The following is a 17095-nucleotide window of genomic DNA, read 5'->3' on the forward strand; positions in this document are numbered from 1 at the left end:
GGGAAGAATAGATTCAAGTGATCAGCCTCCTTTTGTAGTAAGAACGAAGTGAAGGTGAAGAGCGTACATTCATGAGAGATGAACGTCCGCAAATGTGCAGGATTCGATGAAGAAACCTGGCAACATGACTGCGGTTTCTTCAAAGTTCGCAGGTGATGAAAACTTTGAGAACTAAAACCTGTTTGTGAGAAACAAATAAAACCCAAAAGGGGTGTTAAGTGCCAAGAGTTACCCTCATGCATTACCCCATTAATCAATGGAGAGTGCTGTGTTAGGTTCCCAGAAGGAGATCTGTATTAAACTCCAACTCTAGGTGGGAGGGATCCCAAAGTAGCATAACCCCAAGAGAGAGATGAGATGATAATCTATGTCGTCTAGATGAGAGCACTCTCCGAAGAGAGAGACTCGGGAGTCGCTCCTTCAACTCTACGTGAGAGGGCTACCGAGGTGGCGTAAGCCCAAGAGAGAGGAGATAAGACGATCTTGAGCTGGCTTGGTGATGAACACGAGCTGAACACAAGCTGGCAAACAGCAAACGTAAAGTCGACGAACGGAGAGGTGTTGCCTGTCAAGAACGGCAAAAGACGAGTGGTCGAATGCCGATCAGCGATCGGTAAGAAGCTGAAAATAGTCTAGCCACTGAATCGGCGATTGGCAAACAGCAAGCTGGCAAATCGGAGATCTGGTGAACTGCGAGCAGGCGATTGGCATGGCAATCAGTGAGCTGGCAAATGATTAGCTGGTGATTGGCGAGCTGACGATTAGAGAGCTACAAATAGGCGAGCTGTCAAATGGTCTAGCTGTAAGGTGGCAATCTGCAAGCTGGGGTCTAAGATGACGCATAGTAAGCTGGCAACCGACAATCGGTTAGTTGAACAGCAGTACGGCGATTGGCGAGACTGGAGATCGATGATCGGTGAAAGACAAGCTAGCAATCGGCGATCGGCAAGCCTGACGAATAGTGATCAGTGATCAACAAGCTGACAGATGGTGATCAGTGAGCTAGCCATCACCGATATTACCTAAATTGTCGAAGGTATGTCAGAGATCTGATGGGCGACGGCGAGCCATAAACAGCAGTTCGATGGCGAGAGGTCGGAGAGGAGCGTTGGACAGGAGAACGACGCAAGGCTGGCAAACTGTAAGTGCGAGGAGTCCAGTGAGGCAGGCGAGGGTTGGGAACCACAGGGTGAACAGCGAGACTCGTCTAACTGACGATATCTTGAACAAAGGCAATAGTTGAGGAGTGGGCAAACGGTGAGGTCCTTCACGATCCTCCGAGAGGATCGTTTGACAGATGTCACCGACGAGCCAAACAAACTTTTCTTTGCCAAAGGCAAAAGAGCATGTCTGAGGCGACGAAGAGAACTACGAACTCGGGGAGCTTGCCAGTGACGATCTATAAGGGTGGTCTCTCTCGAGAACGAGAGAGGGGACCACCCGCATGAGAGACTTGTTCCGCTCCCAACAGAAGAGTCGGCTCAATATGAAGGGAACGTTGTCTGTGGCGAAGAAACTGCAACAGCCGATGTGATGTGGCTATCATCAATGCTCCCCGCAAGCGGGAAGGTTGCAGGACAGAGATGATGAAGGGAAGTTTCCCCTCGGGAAGGGAGAACAGTCCAACACCTGAGGAGGATAACTCTCCCTCGGAAGGGAAAGTAGTCTTTCCTTCCCATCAACAAGCCTTGTTCAAGTTGAAGGTCTGCATCAAGTGCTACGTGAAAAAAACGTAACCGGAGAAAGTATCTCGAGGTTTAAGTGCTGATCAGGAGCTGCCACAGGTGCAAGAGAACAGGAAAGCGACGGTGCAGTGACAGCAGGTTCCACAGGAACGAACGGCACTGCTCTTCTACGTAAGCTATCTTAGCAGAACAGAAATACGGCATCGCTGAGAAAAACTAAAAACAAATTATTCAAGAAAAAAATCCCTCGGGAGGATCACCTAACACGCAGATGGGAAAGGTGTGCCTTGAGAGAGCAGACACAAATTACTGCGCACTCGCTTCCCCAGCCAAATCGACGGGAGGAGGAGAGCGGCAACATAAAAACTGTAACAAAACAAGAATTACAATTAATTAATTTAGCAGATAAAATAAACTACTCAGGAGAACCACTCAACCCCCCGCCGGGAAGGGGGTTCCCCGAGGGGGAGCGGACAACCTAAGGTCATGAGCACCCTCTGCCGGCAAGAAAGGCAGTAGGACCATCGACCCAAGGAGAGCAGAGTAGATGCTGAAAAATTAAATTACAAATAGTTATTATTTCACTTAAGAGGACGACCGGCTAATGCCGTTTTTTAAGGACAGGATTTTGACATTCATACCACATAATACGGTGGCTTAGGACATCTCCAAACTGCACGGGAATTTTGCCCGACCTTCAGTTTTGCGAAGCCAGGGTGATTTATCCTGAAAATGAGTGTTTTTCAAATTCTATCTTCACCCTTGATAATTAATATTAAGGCCTGGGATTACCCTGATGTAGACCTCCAGTCAAATGAAGTTTTTTTTTTTCCTAAAAGTCATTATTTTGCTAGAAATTAATTTTTTCATTATGGAAAAAAAATAAATCCTAAAAATCAGGGGAAAAAATTCAGAAAAAATATATGAAACAAAAAATTGTAAAAAAGGGCAACATTTGATTGTTTTATAATGTCTTTCTAAGTCATATACCAAATTTCAATGCTAAATCTTTAAAACTTAGAGAGAAGATACAATTTGAAAGTCCAAAGTATAGTTTTGAGAAACGGGCATTCAAAGTTTTTCTTTGTATTTTTACAAAGAGAATATTAATAAATCATGATAACTATGACTTTTATGTTCCTTTTTGGATATTAATAAACCAAAAAACAAGTTATCATAATTTAATAAAAAATTAAGATACCTTTGCTCAATATCTTCCTTCTTTAGGCGAGACAGTCGCTCCATCTCTCTCCTTCACTTACTCCGCTAATTTAACTGATATTACCCACTTCTGAACTCTTATTAGTGAATTTTCTTCTTTCTTATGTTAGCGAGATGTTGAAATTGTCTTTTCCTCTTTGAAATGATGAAATTCTTGCCGAAACCAAGAAAAACAGATGTTAAAAAGAGTGAATGTCAGAGGTCAAATCCAAACGTGTACTCTCTATGAGGTTTGTGCTAAGACTGAGGGCCAAAGGGTGTAATTACCGTGTAATACGTCATGTGATTCATGGAATCTACATAGATGCCATTGCTCACAATTTGTTTTAAATTAAAATGTGAGAAATTATCAAAATTTACGATAACAAGAATACTGCATTTTCTTGTAAGGAACAATGTTTTTGGTTTACTGTATTGAGTTACTTTTACTAATTACCCTGTAACTATGAAAGTAAGAGGAATTTTGACAAAATATTTTGTGTACGCATTCTCCATTGCCATACGAAGCTCAGCGAATTTTTTCAGGATTCTGTGCTTTTTCTTCCTATATCCCAACCACCAATGTAAAGTGAGCGGCGTTATCAGTTAGAAAGAGTAAGACCAAAGTAAAGCTCTGTGAAGGCCGCAAGCAGATTCCCTCTAAGAACACATGGGGGGGGGGCAATGTTTACATCCAAATGAAGGAGTATAAAAAACGATGATAACTCCCCTGCGGCAGTGGCAGAGTAACTCTGAAGGCTACCCGCCTACGGGATTTCCATTGTCCAAAGGAGGAAGATCGTAAGGGAAGGTTCTCCGCCCTTTACAACCTTCCATACTATGCTGTCACACAAACAGCAACATTCACTGTGAAGAAAGCTTAAAGTATATATAAAAACATAAATTATGTTTTCATAAATACTGAATACAAGAAAAAAAATAAGATTAAAAAGTCCAAAGCCTGGTCAGTTGGAGACGAGAGAGAGACATAACGTCTCTCTCCCCGAGCCAAAAGTAAAGAGAGTTACAGTCACAGGTGTGTGAGTGAGAGGGGTAGCTACTATCCTCACCCTCGCTAACTAGCAGTATGGGAGATTAACTCTCGCTAAAAGTCTAATGGCTTGTCTTTCAGCTTCGCTGAAACTAATACCCCTATAAATAGCATTGGTTTGTGTTCCAGTTATGGAACAAATTAATCTTAGATGCAGCAGAATATATACTGTACATGTAAACGGTTGAACTATCCAATATATGAAAAACCATAAAATAGTCAAAATGAAAAATCAAGTTGCCAAATGTAAAACTTCCGGATTTGATAGATTCAACAAGAAATTTAAACCCTACATAAGATGATATTATTTACCATTGAGTGTGATGGCATGCCTAACCATAACATACTTATGGGGGCAGGCAATTGGAGTGAGGGAAAGTTGGAATTTTATATTTTTTAATCATAGACATTGAAAACAGTATTTCTGTTTCACTTAGGAAGCTAAATGAACCACAGGTAAGTCATTGACATAATTCTGATTTCTTTAATAAATTTTCTTCCTCGCCGTAGCTTTGTATTTGCCCAGTTCTCAAATATATGAACTGACAACATCTACATCTTCATCCCAAAATTAACTGAAAACATTCCATGATATATGGGAAAACATATAAACATTACACACCATCAATAATTTATCACAAAGTTTTAACTACTATATGTGTGATCCTCTTGGTTGGTGGCAGCTTCCACCAATATTACAAGGACTGACTAGATCATGTCGGCAGGATCTTCATGGGTACGACTTTCTAACTCCTCCCCTTTCTCTATGTCTGCAATTCTCATATTTGGATTGAGATTAACTGGGTCAACTCTGAAAAGGGCTGGATCAACTAGGTAAGTTCTGTTACCCAATTGATTGGCTTCAATGCAACGTAGGCTAGTCAGTTTTTTGTAGCCGTACCATGATGATTCAATCGTTACTTTTCCTAAAATCACAATCTTTTCTACCACTTCTCTTTTTCTTAAAGTACTGCGAAATAAAACTACTTTTAATCCTTGCTCAGTCTTTGAAATGTACAGTTCACAGCTGGATGGTGAACTTCTGCCCTTAACGTAAAAGTCCTAAGGTAGCTGGGAGAATCAATATCCCCTTGGCAAATAATATCTGCCCTCATCTGATCAAAGGGCCTGGGGTACAAGACCACAGAGATTGATGGTCTATTATGCTCAGTCTGATTAGATTCTTGGGGATCCTAGACTGTTCACCCACAAAAAAAGAGAAAAGAATTAGGAACCTAGTGTGATACGATTTGTACCACATAATATAGAGCTAAGACGACAATTCATCTCAAAAGATTAAGGCTATTTTCAAAAACCTAATAGGATTTTTGTTAACATTCAGTAATAAAATTCTTTGTTTACAACCCTTAAAAGGATTGAGACTACTGTTCATGCTTTAGCCTGATGATTCACTTCTAATATTCAATTTCAAATGCATACGAAAGTCAACCACTTCCACCTTCCACAACCAAATTCACATTCATTATGCCATATCTCGCTTGTAATTAAACGTACAAACATTTTCTTTAAACTTTCTATTTGAAAAATGCTTATGTCAGGCTTTACATCTTTTCAATATAGACAATCAACCATGCATCATCTGCAAAGATCACTAAAACTATTTTTCCTACAACAACCACTAAATAATCTCTTTGACATAGCTATTACAGTACCTGTTCAACAGAACAGCAATAGAATTCTCTATATCAAAAACATCTTATGCATAAGCAAAATCAAGGAAAAAGTGCCAGTCAAGTAACAAGGAAAGTGTAATTAAAAACTGAATAAACTCCAGCAGCAAATGCACCACCAATACATGCAATCTTTCACCAATATAAATTACACCATTCTAATCAGTTACAAACATTATATACAACATAAACCTGAAATTTTGAATGATGAAATCATTGATGATTAAAGATGAAAATGAACTCAAATTTTTATAAAGTAGCCATTCATATCTTTCAAGATCAAAGAGAGAACAACTAAAGCTTTGTAACAGCTATCAACTCCTACTGCTTTTCATAAGGCAAGAAGTTTGAAATTCGTATGGACACAGCATATGCACGTATGTAAAAACTATTATTTGGCTCCTGCAAGAGCAAAACCACAACAAAAGAGCTTACCAACCATAACTTGAATCTCACCTTTTGGAAATATCATGAGCAACATGATTAGTTTCCTTACAGAGCAAGGACAAATATGAGTAATGGTTGTAGACTACCAATTACTTATGATGTACAGTACTGTACACTTCACATGTATGAGAAGGGAGATCTTTGGGAAATCATATAATCTCTTTCTATAGTTATCATTGCTATAGATGTAAAAGATAAAATGTCACAAATTTGGCAGGGAAAATTTATGAAAAGCAGCAAGCTCTCATTTGAAAGATGATGATGTTATTCCGGATGAAACAAAAGTGAGCAGGGTAACACAAGTGTGAAGCCACCAATAAAAAGAAATACAGCTTCACATTTCAGGAACAGTGGTTCTATTTCCTAATTTTAAGGATTTTATAAGGGAAACATACCAGATGGAATTTAAAAAAGTACATTCTTATGGGACTACTTCCATTTAAAATAGACATTTATGGTACTTGTTTAATCCACCAGTTAAATATATAACATTACCCATGAATTGCTTCAATATTTTTTGTACAATTAGTAAATCTATACAAAATGCTATAATTACGTGTACTGTAGTTATAACTCCTAGAGTTTGACTGACATGCTAACTACAACAGCAATAATTACAACTTTCTGGACAAACTAATACTTACATTGCTTCGGTATCCTCAAAGAGTCATTATCACTTATAGTAACTTCATGGGTGACCGCATGAAAAAGGTAACGTACTCTAAGGCTCTTCTCTTCCCCAGGACAAGGATCATAAAACCCAGGCAATGAGCACTGTAATAAAGCAATTTATAAGTAACTTACAAAAACATGTAACTTTTACTAATGAACTGTGCACATTGTGGGCTTAATAAACATCATGAAAAATAACATTTTAAAGGTAATTTCTAATTTTCCTACCCATACAAACCTGAGTGATTTAAAATAGGGATATATTTTCAGCAGCAGTGGAACAGCCACTGAATCATTAACAAAGTAGTTGGTTAGCAACAGGCGACACTGAGGAGTAACCCTGACCCCCTTACTGGACATGGCCTAAAGGAATCAGTCAACAGATTAACTCTGATTTTCCCTCCTGATGGAGGAGAACCGCTTTTAAGACTCAAGGACGTTCTTCCTACTCACAGCAGACGCAAGTTAAGTGCAAAACGTCTTACCTTCGCCTGGCCTTTATAATCAGTTGGGTCCTGGCTGAGACTATTCACCTGCATCCAGTCCAAGGAGACAACCGTCACATTGGATTCACAATCACTCGACCAACCGCGAATATACTAGCCAAAGGATAAGAGCGATATTCCCTACGAAAAAGGGAGAGCAGCTTCCTAAGGGCCAGAGTGTTCCTCCTATGTCACGACAGGTATGTTGAAAGTCAGAGCAATGCTCACCCTCAAGTGGCCTACAGATCCATCTGACCAAACCGTAAAGAACCGTCATCGGTCAAGATCTGGCACTCTCTCCCGAAGGAGAAGAGAGCACTCTAGAATCACCATGGAACTTTGCAAGAAGCCTCCTGTACAACTATTATTGCTACTGTTTCCTTCTAAGAAAAGTCTGAGGAAGAGATTTGCCGTAGGAAGGAGGAGTTGGTAGAGAAGAAGTAGAGAGAGAAAACTTCCTCTCCTCCCATTGCAAAACAGTTCTTCCATGATACCTAAAGTAGTTAAGTGGTTCCTACTGATCAAGAACAGATATGCTTCTTTTCGTTTGGGCATGAGACCAAACTCTCCTTAATCACAATCCTCAGATCATAAGAGCAAATGCAGTCTTAATCTTGTCCTGGAAAAACACTAAAGAGGTAATTCTCAGCCGCCCAAGCATAAACCCTCAGTTGGACACTTGAGTAAACACCTGAGGAATGAAGAAAGAGCTTTTGGAATGACTGAAAACCTCCAAGTCTTCCTCTACGGTGACTGAGTATGGCGCAAAAGCTCTAATTGGACACGGCCTGACAATTACTGGCTCAGCCGAGATTAGTACGGACTCATGATCTATCCCTGCAATGACTCATGAAGAGCAAACGGAAGAAGACTGAAGGTCGTAGATGACTCGAAAAAAAATTCCAGGATCATTCTACCTATGACATATCCAGAGATGGAACCTGGTAGGTAAGTATGGAATGTATTTAGATAAAAGGAAAAGGGAATGTGCCAGGCAAGGAATCCCCTTACTGATAGCAAGGTACATACCTCTCTTAATTCCCCCAACTTCTTCCTCCTAACACCCTTCCAGGACTAAGTATAGGAGGGGCAGGAACAGGCGAGCAGGGTTCAACCCCTCTCTGGAAGGTTTTTGGTGGTAATTGCTGAGATTTGGAGAAAGCTACAATGTTCCTTAAACACAAGCCAATTGGCAAGGCCAGTTCCTGAAGCTTGCCTGGGGTGTTCCTCAAAGATCAGAGACCTTGAAGGAGACCCCTCCTATACTGATACACAGAATCCCCTTTCCCCCACTACCTCAACTTCACCCTCCTCCTCCTCAGAGGTGAACAAGGAGTCTAGCACCTATCCAAGTCTACTGCATGTGAATTCTTGGTAGGCTAGTCAACTTTCTTACATACAATGATTGTAAGTTAGACAGCTAAGACATTAAGATAGATAAAATGTAAATTGTAGAAAAAAAATGAATGCAAGAAATTCAAGGAAATAGCCCAAGCACTGGGATCTACAGATCATTGTTCAGTGTATGTGTAAGCAAAAGTAAAATGAGCTGTAACCAGAGAGAGATCAAGTCAAAGAACCCAACAACTCTCTCATGGTAGTACCTCAACAGGTAGCTGGTGCCTCCGTTAACATACTACCTACATGCGACACCTCATGACTGGCGCCTTCGCCAACCTATTACCTACATGCGACACCTCATATTCTATCTGTTATTTATCTTAATTTGTTTTATTCTTTTGTATTTTTCTCTAAATTTTTACTTGTAAGGTTCTTTTTCTTAAAGGGCTGCTTTCTTATTGGGCCATCTGGCTTGTAACATACTGCTTTTCCAGCAACGCTTGCAACTTGACTTGTAATAATAAAAATAATAATAATAATAATAATAATAATAATAATAATAATAATAATAATAATAATAATCTATCTATTCTATTTACCATGGCACTTCCCCAAATTTTGGGGTGGTAGCCAACATAAAAAAAAAACAAAAGGGGATTTTTGTTCTTCGTTCCTCCCGGCCTGACAAAGGATTCAGCCGAGTTTGGTTGGTACTGCTAGTGTCACACAGCCCACCCTCCTCCTTTATCCATCACTATGAAGCTTCATATGCTGAATCCCCTACTGCCGCTACCACAGTGGTCACCAAAACGACCATAGGAAGCAGCAGGGCCTATCAGAACTGCGCCACAATTGGTCGCCATTCATTCCTATTTCTAGCATGCTCTTTTGCCTCTCACATATATCCTTCCATCACCCAGAGATTTCTTCACTCCATCCATTCACCCAAACCTTGGCCTTCCTCTTGTTCTTCTCCCATCAACTCTAGCATCCATCTCCTTCTTCAGCAGACAGCCATTTTCCATTCTCTCTGCATGGCCAAACCCCCCCTCAACACAATAATATCCACTCTAGCTACTAAGCCATTTCTTACACCTGTTCTCACCCTTGCTACTTTGTTCGTAACCCTATCTAATCAAGATACACCAGCCATACTCCTCAGAAACTTCATCTCAAACATATTTGATCTCTCTTTCTCAGTCACTTTCATTCCCCACAACTCTGATCCATACATCACAGTTGTTGCAATCACTTTCTCATACAAAACTCTGTTTACATTCATTCTTAACCCTGTATTCTTTACCACTCCCTTCACTGCCCCAACACTTTACATTGTTCATTCATATCAACTTACTGTTCACTCAGCCCAAGACAAGATGATTCTTACCTTTGAAGAATCTTGTAAGATGAGCTTTGAATCTTTTACTAAACATTGCAGAGCAATTGTTACATCTACTACTTCTTGAGATGATCCACAGTCTTCTTCTGATGTACCTTCAACCACTAATTGACCATACCAGGCTCTGAAAATGTTCCGCATCTTAGATATAGAAACACTTCTGATAACTTATGTTCATAACTTAAAATTACATTTCAAAGTATTTTTCATTAATAAACAGAACAGTATTTTGAACAGTTATATCTTCTGTAGCTGAATCAGACCACTCAAGGCCTGTCCGTAAATAGTAGTAACAACAACAGAAACTTACTGCAAAATAACTAATCCTTTTCGTGCTTCCTCCTGTTCTACAATTCGTCTAACTGTTTCACGCATTAAGTCTACAGCTGCCATAGCTTCCCTACGTTTTTCTAATAACCTGAAAAAAAAATGTGGGAAATAAATATTTTTAAGTAAAAAGACACTTACAAGACATCAATTATCAAACAAACATTATATATAACTAATATATAAAAGATGATGACTAGCTCACCAAAAATAATTGAGTTCTCCATAAAAAGAAATAAAACACCTACCTGCTCTTATTAGATTCCCTTTGTTTCATCAATTCCTGTTGCTTCTGACGACGAAGATAAGGCTGTACAATAAGTTTATGTATTGCTAACCAACTTACAAGGGGCACAATAGTACCATATATAATTGGAGCTGGCATTATTTCTTCACATAATATCACTGTTGTTCCATAAGTTTGTGACGCTCTGTGTAACCTAAAATAAGAAAATAAAATTAGGTTCAATCATTACAAGAGCATAAAATGCTGCATACTGTACAGTACGTCATGAAATGGCTCTTCAGTTGCACAAACTTTATAATAAAAAGAACAAGTCAACTCCACCAGGCTAGGCCCATCAAATGCTCCTTGAAGCATCAACATCTGGGCTTCACTCTTCCAACAAGTTGTTTTGAAAATGAAAAGATTCCATTATACAAAAAATAATTTTCCCATAAAGAAATCGATCAATCATAAGAGCAGGTTCCATCTTCCAATACACAAATACATTCAATCCCAAGGTGGGATTCATTGAATAAGGTTAGGCATAAACAGAAACTACAGTATTCGCATTCTTTTTCATCTAAATTTGGTGCAACTGAATAGCCATTATGCAACAGTCAAAGAATCATAATTAACGGATTTCAATATGAAAAATATTTTCTGTTTGAGAGAAGCCTCACAAGATTACAAAATAATTTGTATTTTTCCTAACTATTCAAACCTGAGTCCTTTAATAGGAACATGTTATCAACGAAGTTAGATACGACTGATAAAACTAATAAGATGGCGGTAATTACTGCTCGGTGGCGGGGAAGTGCCACCCATCCGACAGCCCACTGAATTCCTAAGGCTTGAAGGGTGGTGAGGAGGAAAGTATAACTAATAGGACTCAGGTTAGGAAAAATATAAATCATTTAAAAAATTTGTGATTTGTTCCTATGTGAATACAATCCTTTGTCCTTTAATAGGAGACTTATTCTAAGGAGGAAGGAAGTCCCTAACCAATCTGGTTGGTTTGCTGTCCTGCGAGATGTCAAAGCACTTTGGTCTTGTACAGGAGCAAAAGTGAAGACTCTGTCAACCTCTTAAAATGATCTGGGTATTAATGTGTGGCAAGTGTTAGGCTAGGTCACGACTAGGAACTGATAGACGGTGAAGGGAAACCTATATCTGAGTGGAGAATATGGTTTAAGAATATATGGTCATTATGATATAAATTTTTTTAAGTAATTTGTATTTTTCTTAACTATACAAACCTGAGGCCTTTAATAAGAATAGGCTGTCAGCAAAACTGAATGAAGTACAGTTGTTAAAACTTTAACAAGATGGCAGTAGTTACTGCTGGGCGGTGGGGAAGCATTGCCCACCCAACATTCCACTGACAGCTTACTTTTACCTTCGGCCTAGGATGTGCAGGGTGGTTGAGGCAGTAAGTATAACCTAAAGGACTCAGACTTGCATTATTAGGAAAAATACAAATTACATTAACAATTTATGATTTGTTCCTATATGAATACAAACACTCATTCCTTAGGCGAGAGGAAGTTCCTATAACCAAAATGGCTGGTTTACTATCCAAGGTGATGTTCAAGCCCTTCTTTCCTGAACAGGAGCAAATTTGATGAATCCTATCAACCTCCTAATGACCTGGTCATGAAGATGCAGCAGATGTTAGGCTTTGTCCACAATCAAGGAAAACTTATAATTGTGGAGAATATGTAATTATGAAAATGGGGTACACACTTTTGGCCACCCTCCCCTTCGTCTGGATAGAAGAAGGAAAAACTTGTACACAAAAGTTGCTTGATCATGTGGCTCAACTACATCTAGCATCCAATATAGCAAATAACAGAGAAACGGTTGCACCTCAAGGAAGGGGTAGAAGAACCAGTCGATATATCTCTCATTCTTGATTTACATTATGACCACTATCTTAGACATGTTTCTTGTCATATGAAGGAGCTATGTTTGCTACAAAATCTGTTGAGCAACTACAACTGGGCAAAGGATACCGCTATCTATAGACCTATGAGTATACTCCAGCAGGCAATGAGCAGACGCAGTTCTTCATGAATTGCCCCTCAACAATTTCTTCCTGAGAACTTGGATACTTCCAACATGTCTGACTTCGTGCACTTCATCTCCTTGTCCGCCAAAGGAGCACAGCCTAATGTTCCACTAAGCCAGACAGAAAATAGTGTTCTAGAATTTTTTCTCTCATTCCTTCCTTCCATTCTTGTAGGAAATCAAATCGATATCCCAGGACGGAAAGGTAAGTCCTCCTGGTCCCCACTAGTCCTTTCTTGTAGGGAAGAGATGAAGGACTTGAAGTTATAAATGGCTTGGTTCTAGGTCCTGACCAAAACTCTTGAAACATGATGATGGAGATCATCTATCCTCCAAAATGAATTGTGACAGGCCAAGATATGCCATTTCCTACTTACTTGTTAGGGCTAGGCTGGACTAGCAGAGGTTGGTCTTGAGGGGTTAAAGTCCTTTCTGCCACCTGCCACTCAGGTTAAAGTGAGATAACTGGAGAGCCCTGCTAACTTGCGAAACTTTCCCTGTAACTTGAGCTTCTCCTGAGTCTAGATATCTCTTGCATGGAATCCAGACTTAGGTCTAGTTGAAAACTTGTAATGAGGGGTGATGGATACTTCACCCTGAAGATAGTAGAGATTCCTCAATGAAGTTAGAAAGAAAATGGCTGGTCCAGATACCATTGGCGTGTGACTGCTTGGGAGAGATCAGGGTCGGGGTGAGCCTCAATGTCATCTAAAAAATGCTGGGTAATTGGCAAAATGGGAACATGGACGGAAAGAAGTAAGCATCTAAAATTCCCTGGAATCTTGAAAAGCATCCTTGAACCCTCCAAACAAACGGGGACAGGGGAATAGGGGAAGTTTCTAATTCAGCTGAATGGCAAACTGGTCAGGCGATGATGAACACCTGAAGTACGAAGATTTTCTGTCAAGCAATGATGTAAGGATCACAGTTAACCTTAACACAAGTTCCCCTGTCAACTGAATATGTTTTCTCAAACAGTCCTCCTGTCTGGATTAAACTTAGCAAACATCTGTGCTGAGTTCAATATTCCTTAGTGTGAACTTGCTTCATAAAGTTCTGTGAAACGAGCCCCTTGTTGACGTAACGAATTGAAACACTTCTGTTCATCAACATTAGCTTTGGAGAGCTTACAAAGTAGCAAACACTGCATGCATTACCAGTAGGTTGAAAAGAAGGTGCATTTCTTCAGTTCCTCATATCTCCGAGACGGATATGATACGCAGGTGGGATCCCCATCCCTTTGGATATGTCTGTGGCTGAAGAATCTTTGAAGGTGAGGAGTTCCCAAAATAGGGATTGCCCTGCAGCTGCCGGGGTAGATAGTTTCTTTTCCAATACCTATTATGCATATGAGTTTGAAGATCTTTGTGTTCGGTCAAGTATTGGAGTAAAAGATCTCCTGTCCTTAACTGGTCTCTTGAGTGTGGGAAGGTCTACTCTCAGAACAGTCTCAGCCCATGCGAGGATCTCAGGTGTTTTAAGACCTCTAGATTGAGAGCACAGGGGTAGAACTGATAAAAGTTGAGGTAATAGTTATCTGATGACTCAAAAGTAACGATCCCTCAATGGAAACATGAGTTAATGCTAAATTTCACGTCTGACTTGAGCTTTTTAACATTAAGCTTTAAAGTATTTGGCAATTTCTAACAAAAAAATTTATGTTTTGAATTGTGTTGTGGCAGTTTTTCCCAGTTACCAAATTTGGTGTCAGATTTTGGGTTTTTGTATTGTACAAAATTTGCAAATACTAAACACCAAGATGAGTCAACCCGTATCTGGTCAGTCAAAGAAGCCAATAACTCGACAGAGGCAGTATCTCAACTGGTGGCTGGTGCCTTGGCCAGCCTACTAATAAAGGAACACCAGATATCATATTCCTATATTTACTATGGTGGTCAACAACAATTCTTTCCACTCTATTACTTAAAAATTCAATAATGATGCTAAGAAAAGACCAACTTACTCCCAACTGCTTGAGTCTGAAAACAGGAGCACCATGCTTAACACAGCCTATCATATAAACTTCCTGACCACAATCAAGGAATTTCTGTATAGCACTGGAAATTGTAAGAAGGGCATCACATCCTCCAAGGCTTTTGAAAAAGTGAAATTGCAAACTAGGGAACAATTTATTAACTTCAGTATAACTATTTAGATATTTTCCCAAAAGACTTTCAAAAACTTTACGAGTTATGGAGTACATTTTGGGGGTCAGTTTAAAGGTGGGAGGGTATTTTCTTAAATGTTTTTTTAATTTAGAAGTCATCAAGTTTGGCAAATCAGCTTAATACCTGTTCAGAGATAAGATTTCATGGCGATAATAAAAATTACAGTACTAGATTAACATATATATCAAGCTGCAGTATCAGTTACTCTACTGAATTATACCAAAAACTTTATGCTTGTAGGTTGTAGGTAGGCTAGGGCACCAGTCACCTGTTGTAATACTACCGCTAGAGAGTTATGGGGTCTTTTGACTGCTTAGACAGTACTACATTGGATCCTTCTCTCTTGTTACGGTGCATTTTCCCTTTACGCACACAAATATTCTGGCCCATTCTTTACATAATTTCCTCTGTCCTCATACACCTGACGACACTGAGATTACCAAATAATTCTTCTTCACCCAAGGGGAGACTGCACTGCAATTATTCAGTGGTCACTTTCCTCTTGGTAAGGATAGAAAAGACTTTTTAGCTATGGTAAGCAGCTCTTCTAGAAGAAGGACACTCCAAAATCAAACCATTGTTCTCTAGTCTTGGGTAGTGTCATGGCCACTGTAACATGGTCTTCCACTGTTTTGGGTTAGAGTTTTCTTGCTTGAGGGTACACTCAGGCACAATATTCTATCTTATTTCTATTCCTCTCGTTTTGTTAATGTTTTAATAGTTTATATAGGAGATATTTGCTTTAAAGATATTACTCTTCTTAAAATATTTTATTTTTCCTTGTTTCCTTTCCTCACTGGGCTATTTTTCCTGTTGGAACCTTTGGGCTTATAGCATCCTGCTTTTCCAACTAGGGTTATAGTTTAGCAAGTAATAATAAATAATAATAATAATAATAATAATAATAATAATAATAATAATAATAATAATAATAAAAATAATAATAATGTTTAGGTCCACACTAATTTTCATAAATTCTTAAAAACATATTCTGTGTTTATCTTGCACTACACAGGAGAATGGCATAGCTTTATATTACAATCAATGACTAATAAGGTTGGTTCTCCAGTCGGGACATCTGATCATGCCTTGATTTCATTATTAGTGAGGACTGAGCAGCCTGTCCCTGATATATCATATTCTTGTAAAATTTATATGAAATCCCAAGCAGACTGGAATGGGATTTTACATGATCTTTTGTGCTTGAATTGGTCACAATTATATAATAGTGTAGATCCTATTGTCCCTTTGAATGAGAATCTAGTCAACATAATTGATAGGCGTATCCCTTCTCGTGCGCTAAGGTACCGAGTGAAGGACAAAATGGAGTTTTTATGATAAAACAAAGTTTTATGAATACTTACCTGGCAGTTATATATATATAGCTGAGTCTCTGACTGCGGCAGAATTTAATCGAAAATCGCGGCAACCGCCTTGTGGTGATTGTGTGGTTAGATGGTTAACAACCCTTACAGGGTGGTACTTGGAATCATTCCCATTTTCTGTTCCTCAGATTATCTTTGCCCGACCTGTCTCCTGAGGGGAGGTGGGTGGGCTTTAAAATATATATATATAACTGCCAGGTAAGTATTCATAAAACTTTGTTTTATCATAAAAACTTCATTTTTATGAATAGAACTTACCTGGCTGTTATATATAAATAGCTGATTCACACATCTGGAGGAGGGAAACAGACAGGAAAAAACATAGTTGGGGAAACAACAAAAGAGTTGTAGGGGAACAAACACCTTGATTCCTTACCTGCTAAGGTAGCTGACTTCAAAGGTAACTGCCTCTAGAGTCGCTTTCCCATAGGAGTGTTCAGCCAGGAGTAGACCTGCTACGCTGCAAACAACTCAATCGAGTCTGTCAAAGGGGTAGGACCAACAACTTGACTAGACTTCAGAAAACTACCTTCCCATATAAAAAACCTGCAACCTTACTAAAGCTAACCATCTAACCTTGCAGAAATAGATATAAACTATCTATCTGGACTGAGGGAACCGTACCACAGGACGAGGACCTCAGACAACCATAAAAAACACAAACCCATATACCAGTACATAAACTAAGGTTGAGTGGGGGTAGTAACTCCTTTGCCTAATACAGAAGCCGCAGCTACGTATGGGCCCAAGGTATAACACTTGTCATAGTCCACTCTTACCTCTCTGAGGTAATGAGAAGCGAAGACAGAGTTGCTCCTCCAGAACGTTGCGTCCATGATCTGCTTAACTGACATATTTTTCCGGTATGCCAGCGAAGCAGCAATGGCCCTTACTTCGTCAGCCCGTACTTTTAACAGGGCGAAGTTTTCTTCCTCACAAAAGAAGTGGGAT

At 39.4% G+C, this 17095-nt stretch overlaps 1 protein-coding gene across 3 annotated transcripts in view; it reads right to left on the bottom strand.

Moving 5' to 3' along the window:
- LOC137615385 (dnaJ homolog subfamily C member 11-like) overlaps window positions 1–17095 on the bottom strand; it is a 103813-nt gene that overhangs the window by 24132 nt on the left and 62586 nt on the right. For 2 of the 3 annotated variants that reach the window (XM_068345203.1, XM_068345205.1), the window contains exons 9-12: window positions 10547–10738; window positions 10282–10389; window positions 9960–10095; window positions 6719–6848 (exon numbers count right to left, since the gene is read on the bottom strand). In XM_068345203.1, coding sequence (XP_068201304.1) covers window positions 6719–6848; window positions 9960–10095; window positions 10282–10389; window positions 10547–10738 — 566 coding nt within the window. Of the gene's footprint in view, window positions 1–4415; window positions 5135–6718; window positions 6849–9959; window positions 10096–10281; window positions 10390–10546; window positions 10739–17095 lie in introns of those variants that run through there. The other variant, XM_068345204.1, reaches the window with a different exon arrangement.

Source organism: Palaemon carinicauda, chromosome 21, assembly GCF_036898095.1.
Source record: "Palaemon carinicauda isolate YSFRI2023 chromosome 21, ASM3689809v2, whole genome shotgun sequence".
NCBI classification, from domain to species: domain Eukaryota; kingdom Metazoa; phylum Arthropoda; class Malacostraca; order Decapoda; family Palaemonidae; genus Palaemon; species Palaemon carinicauda.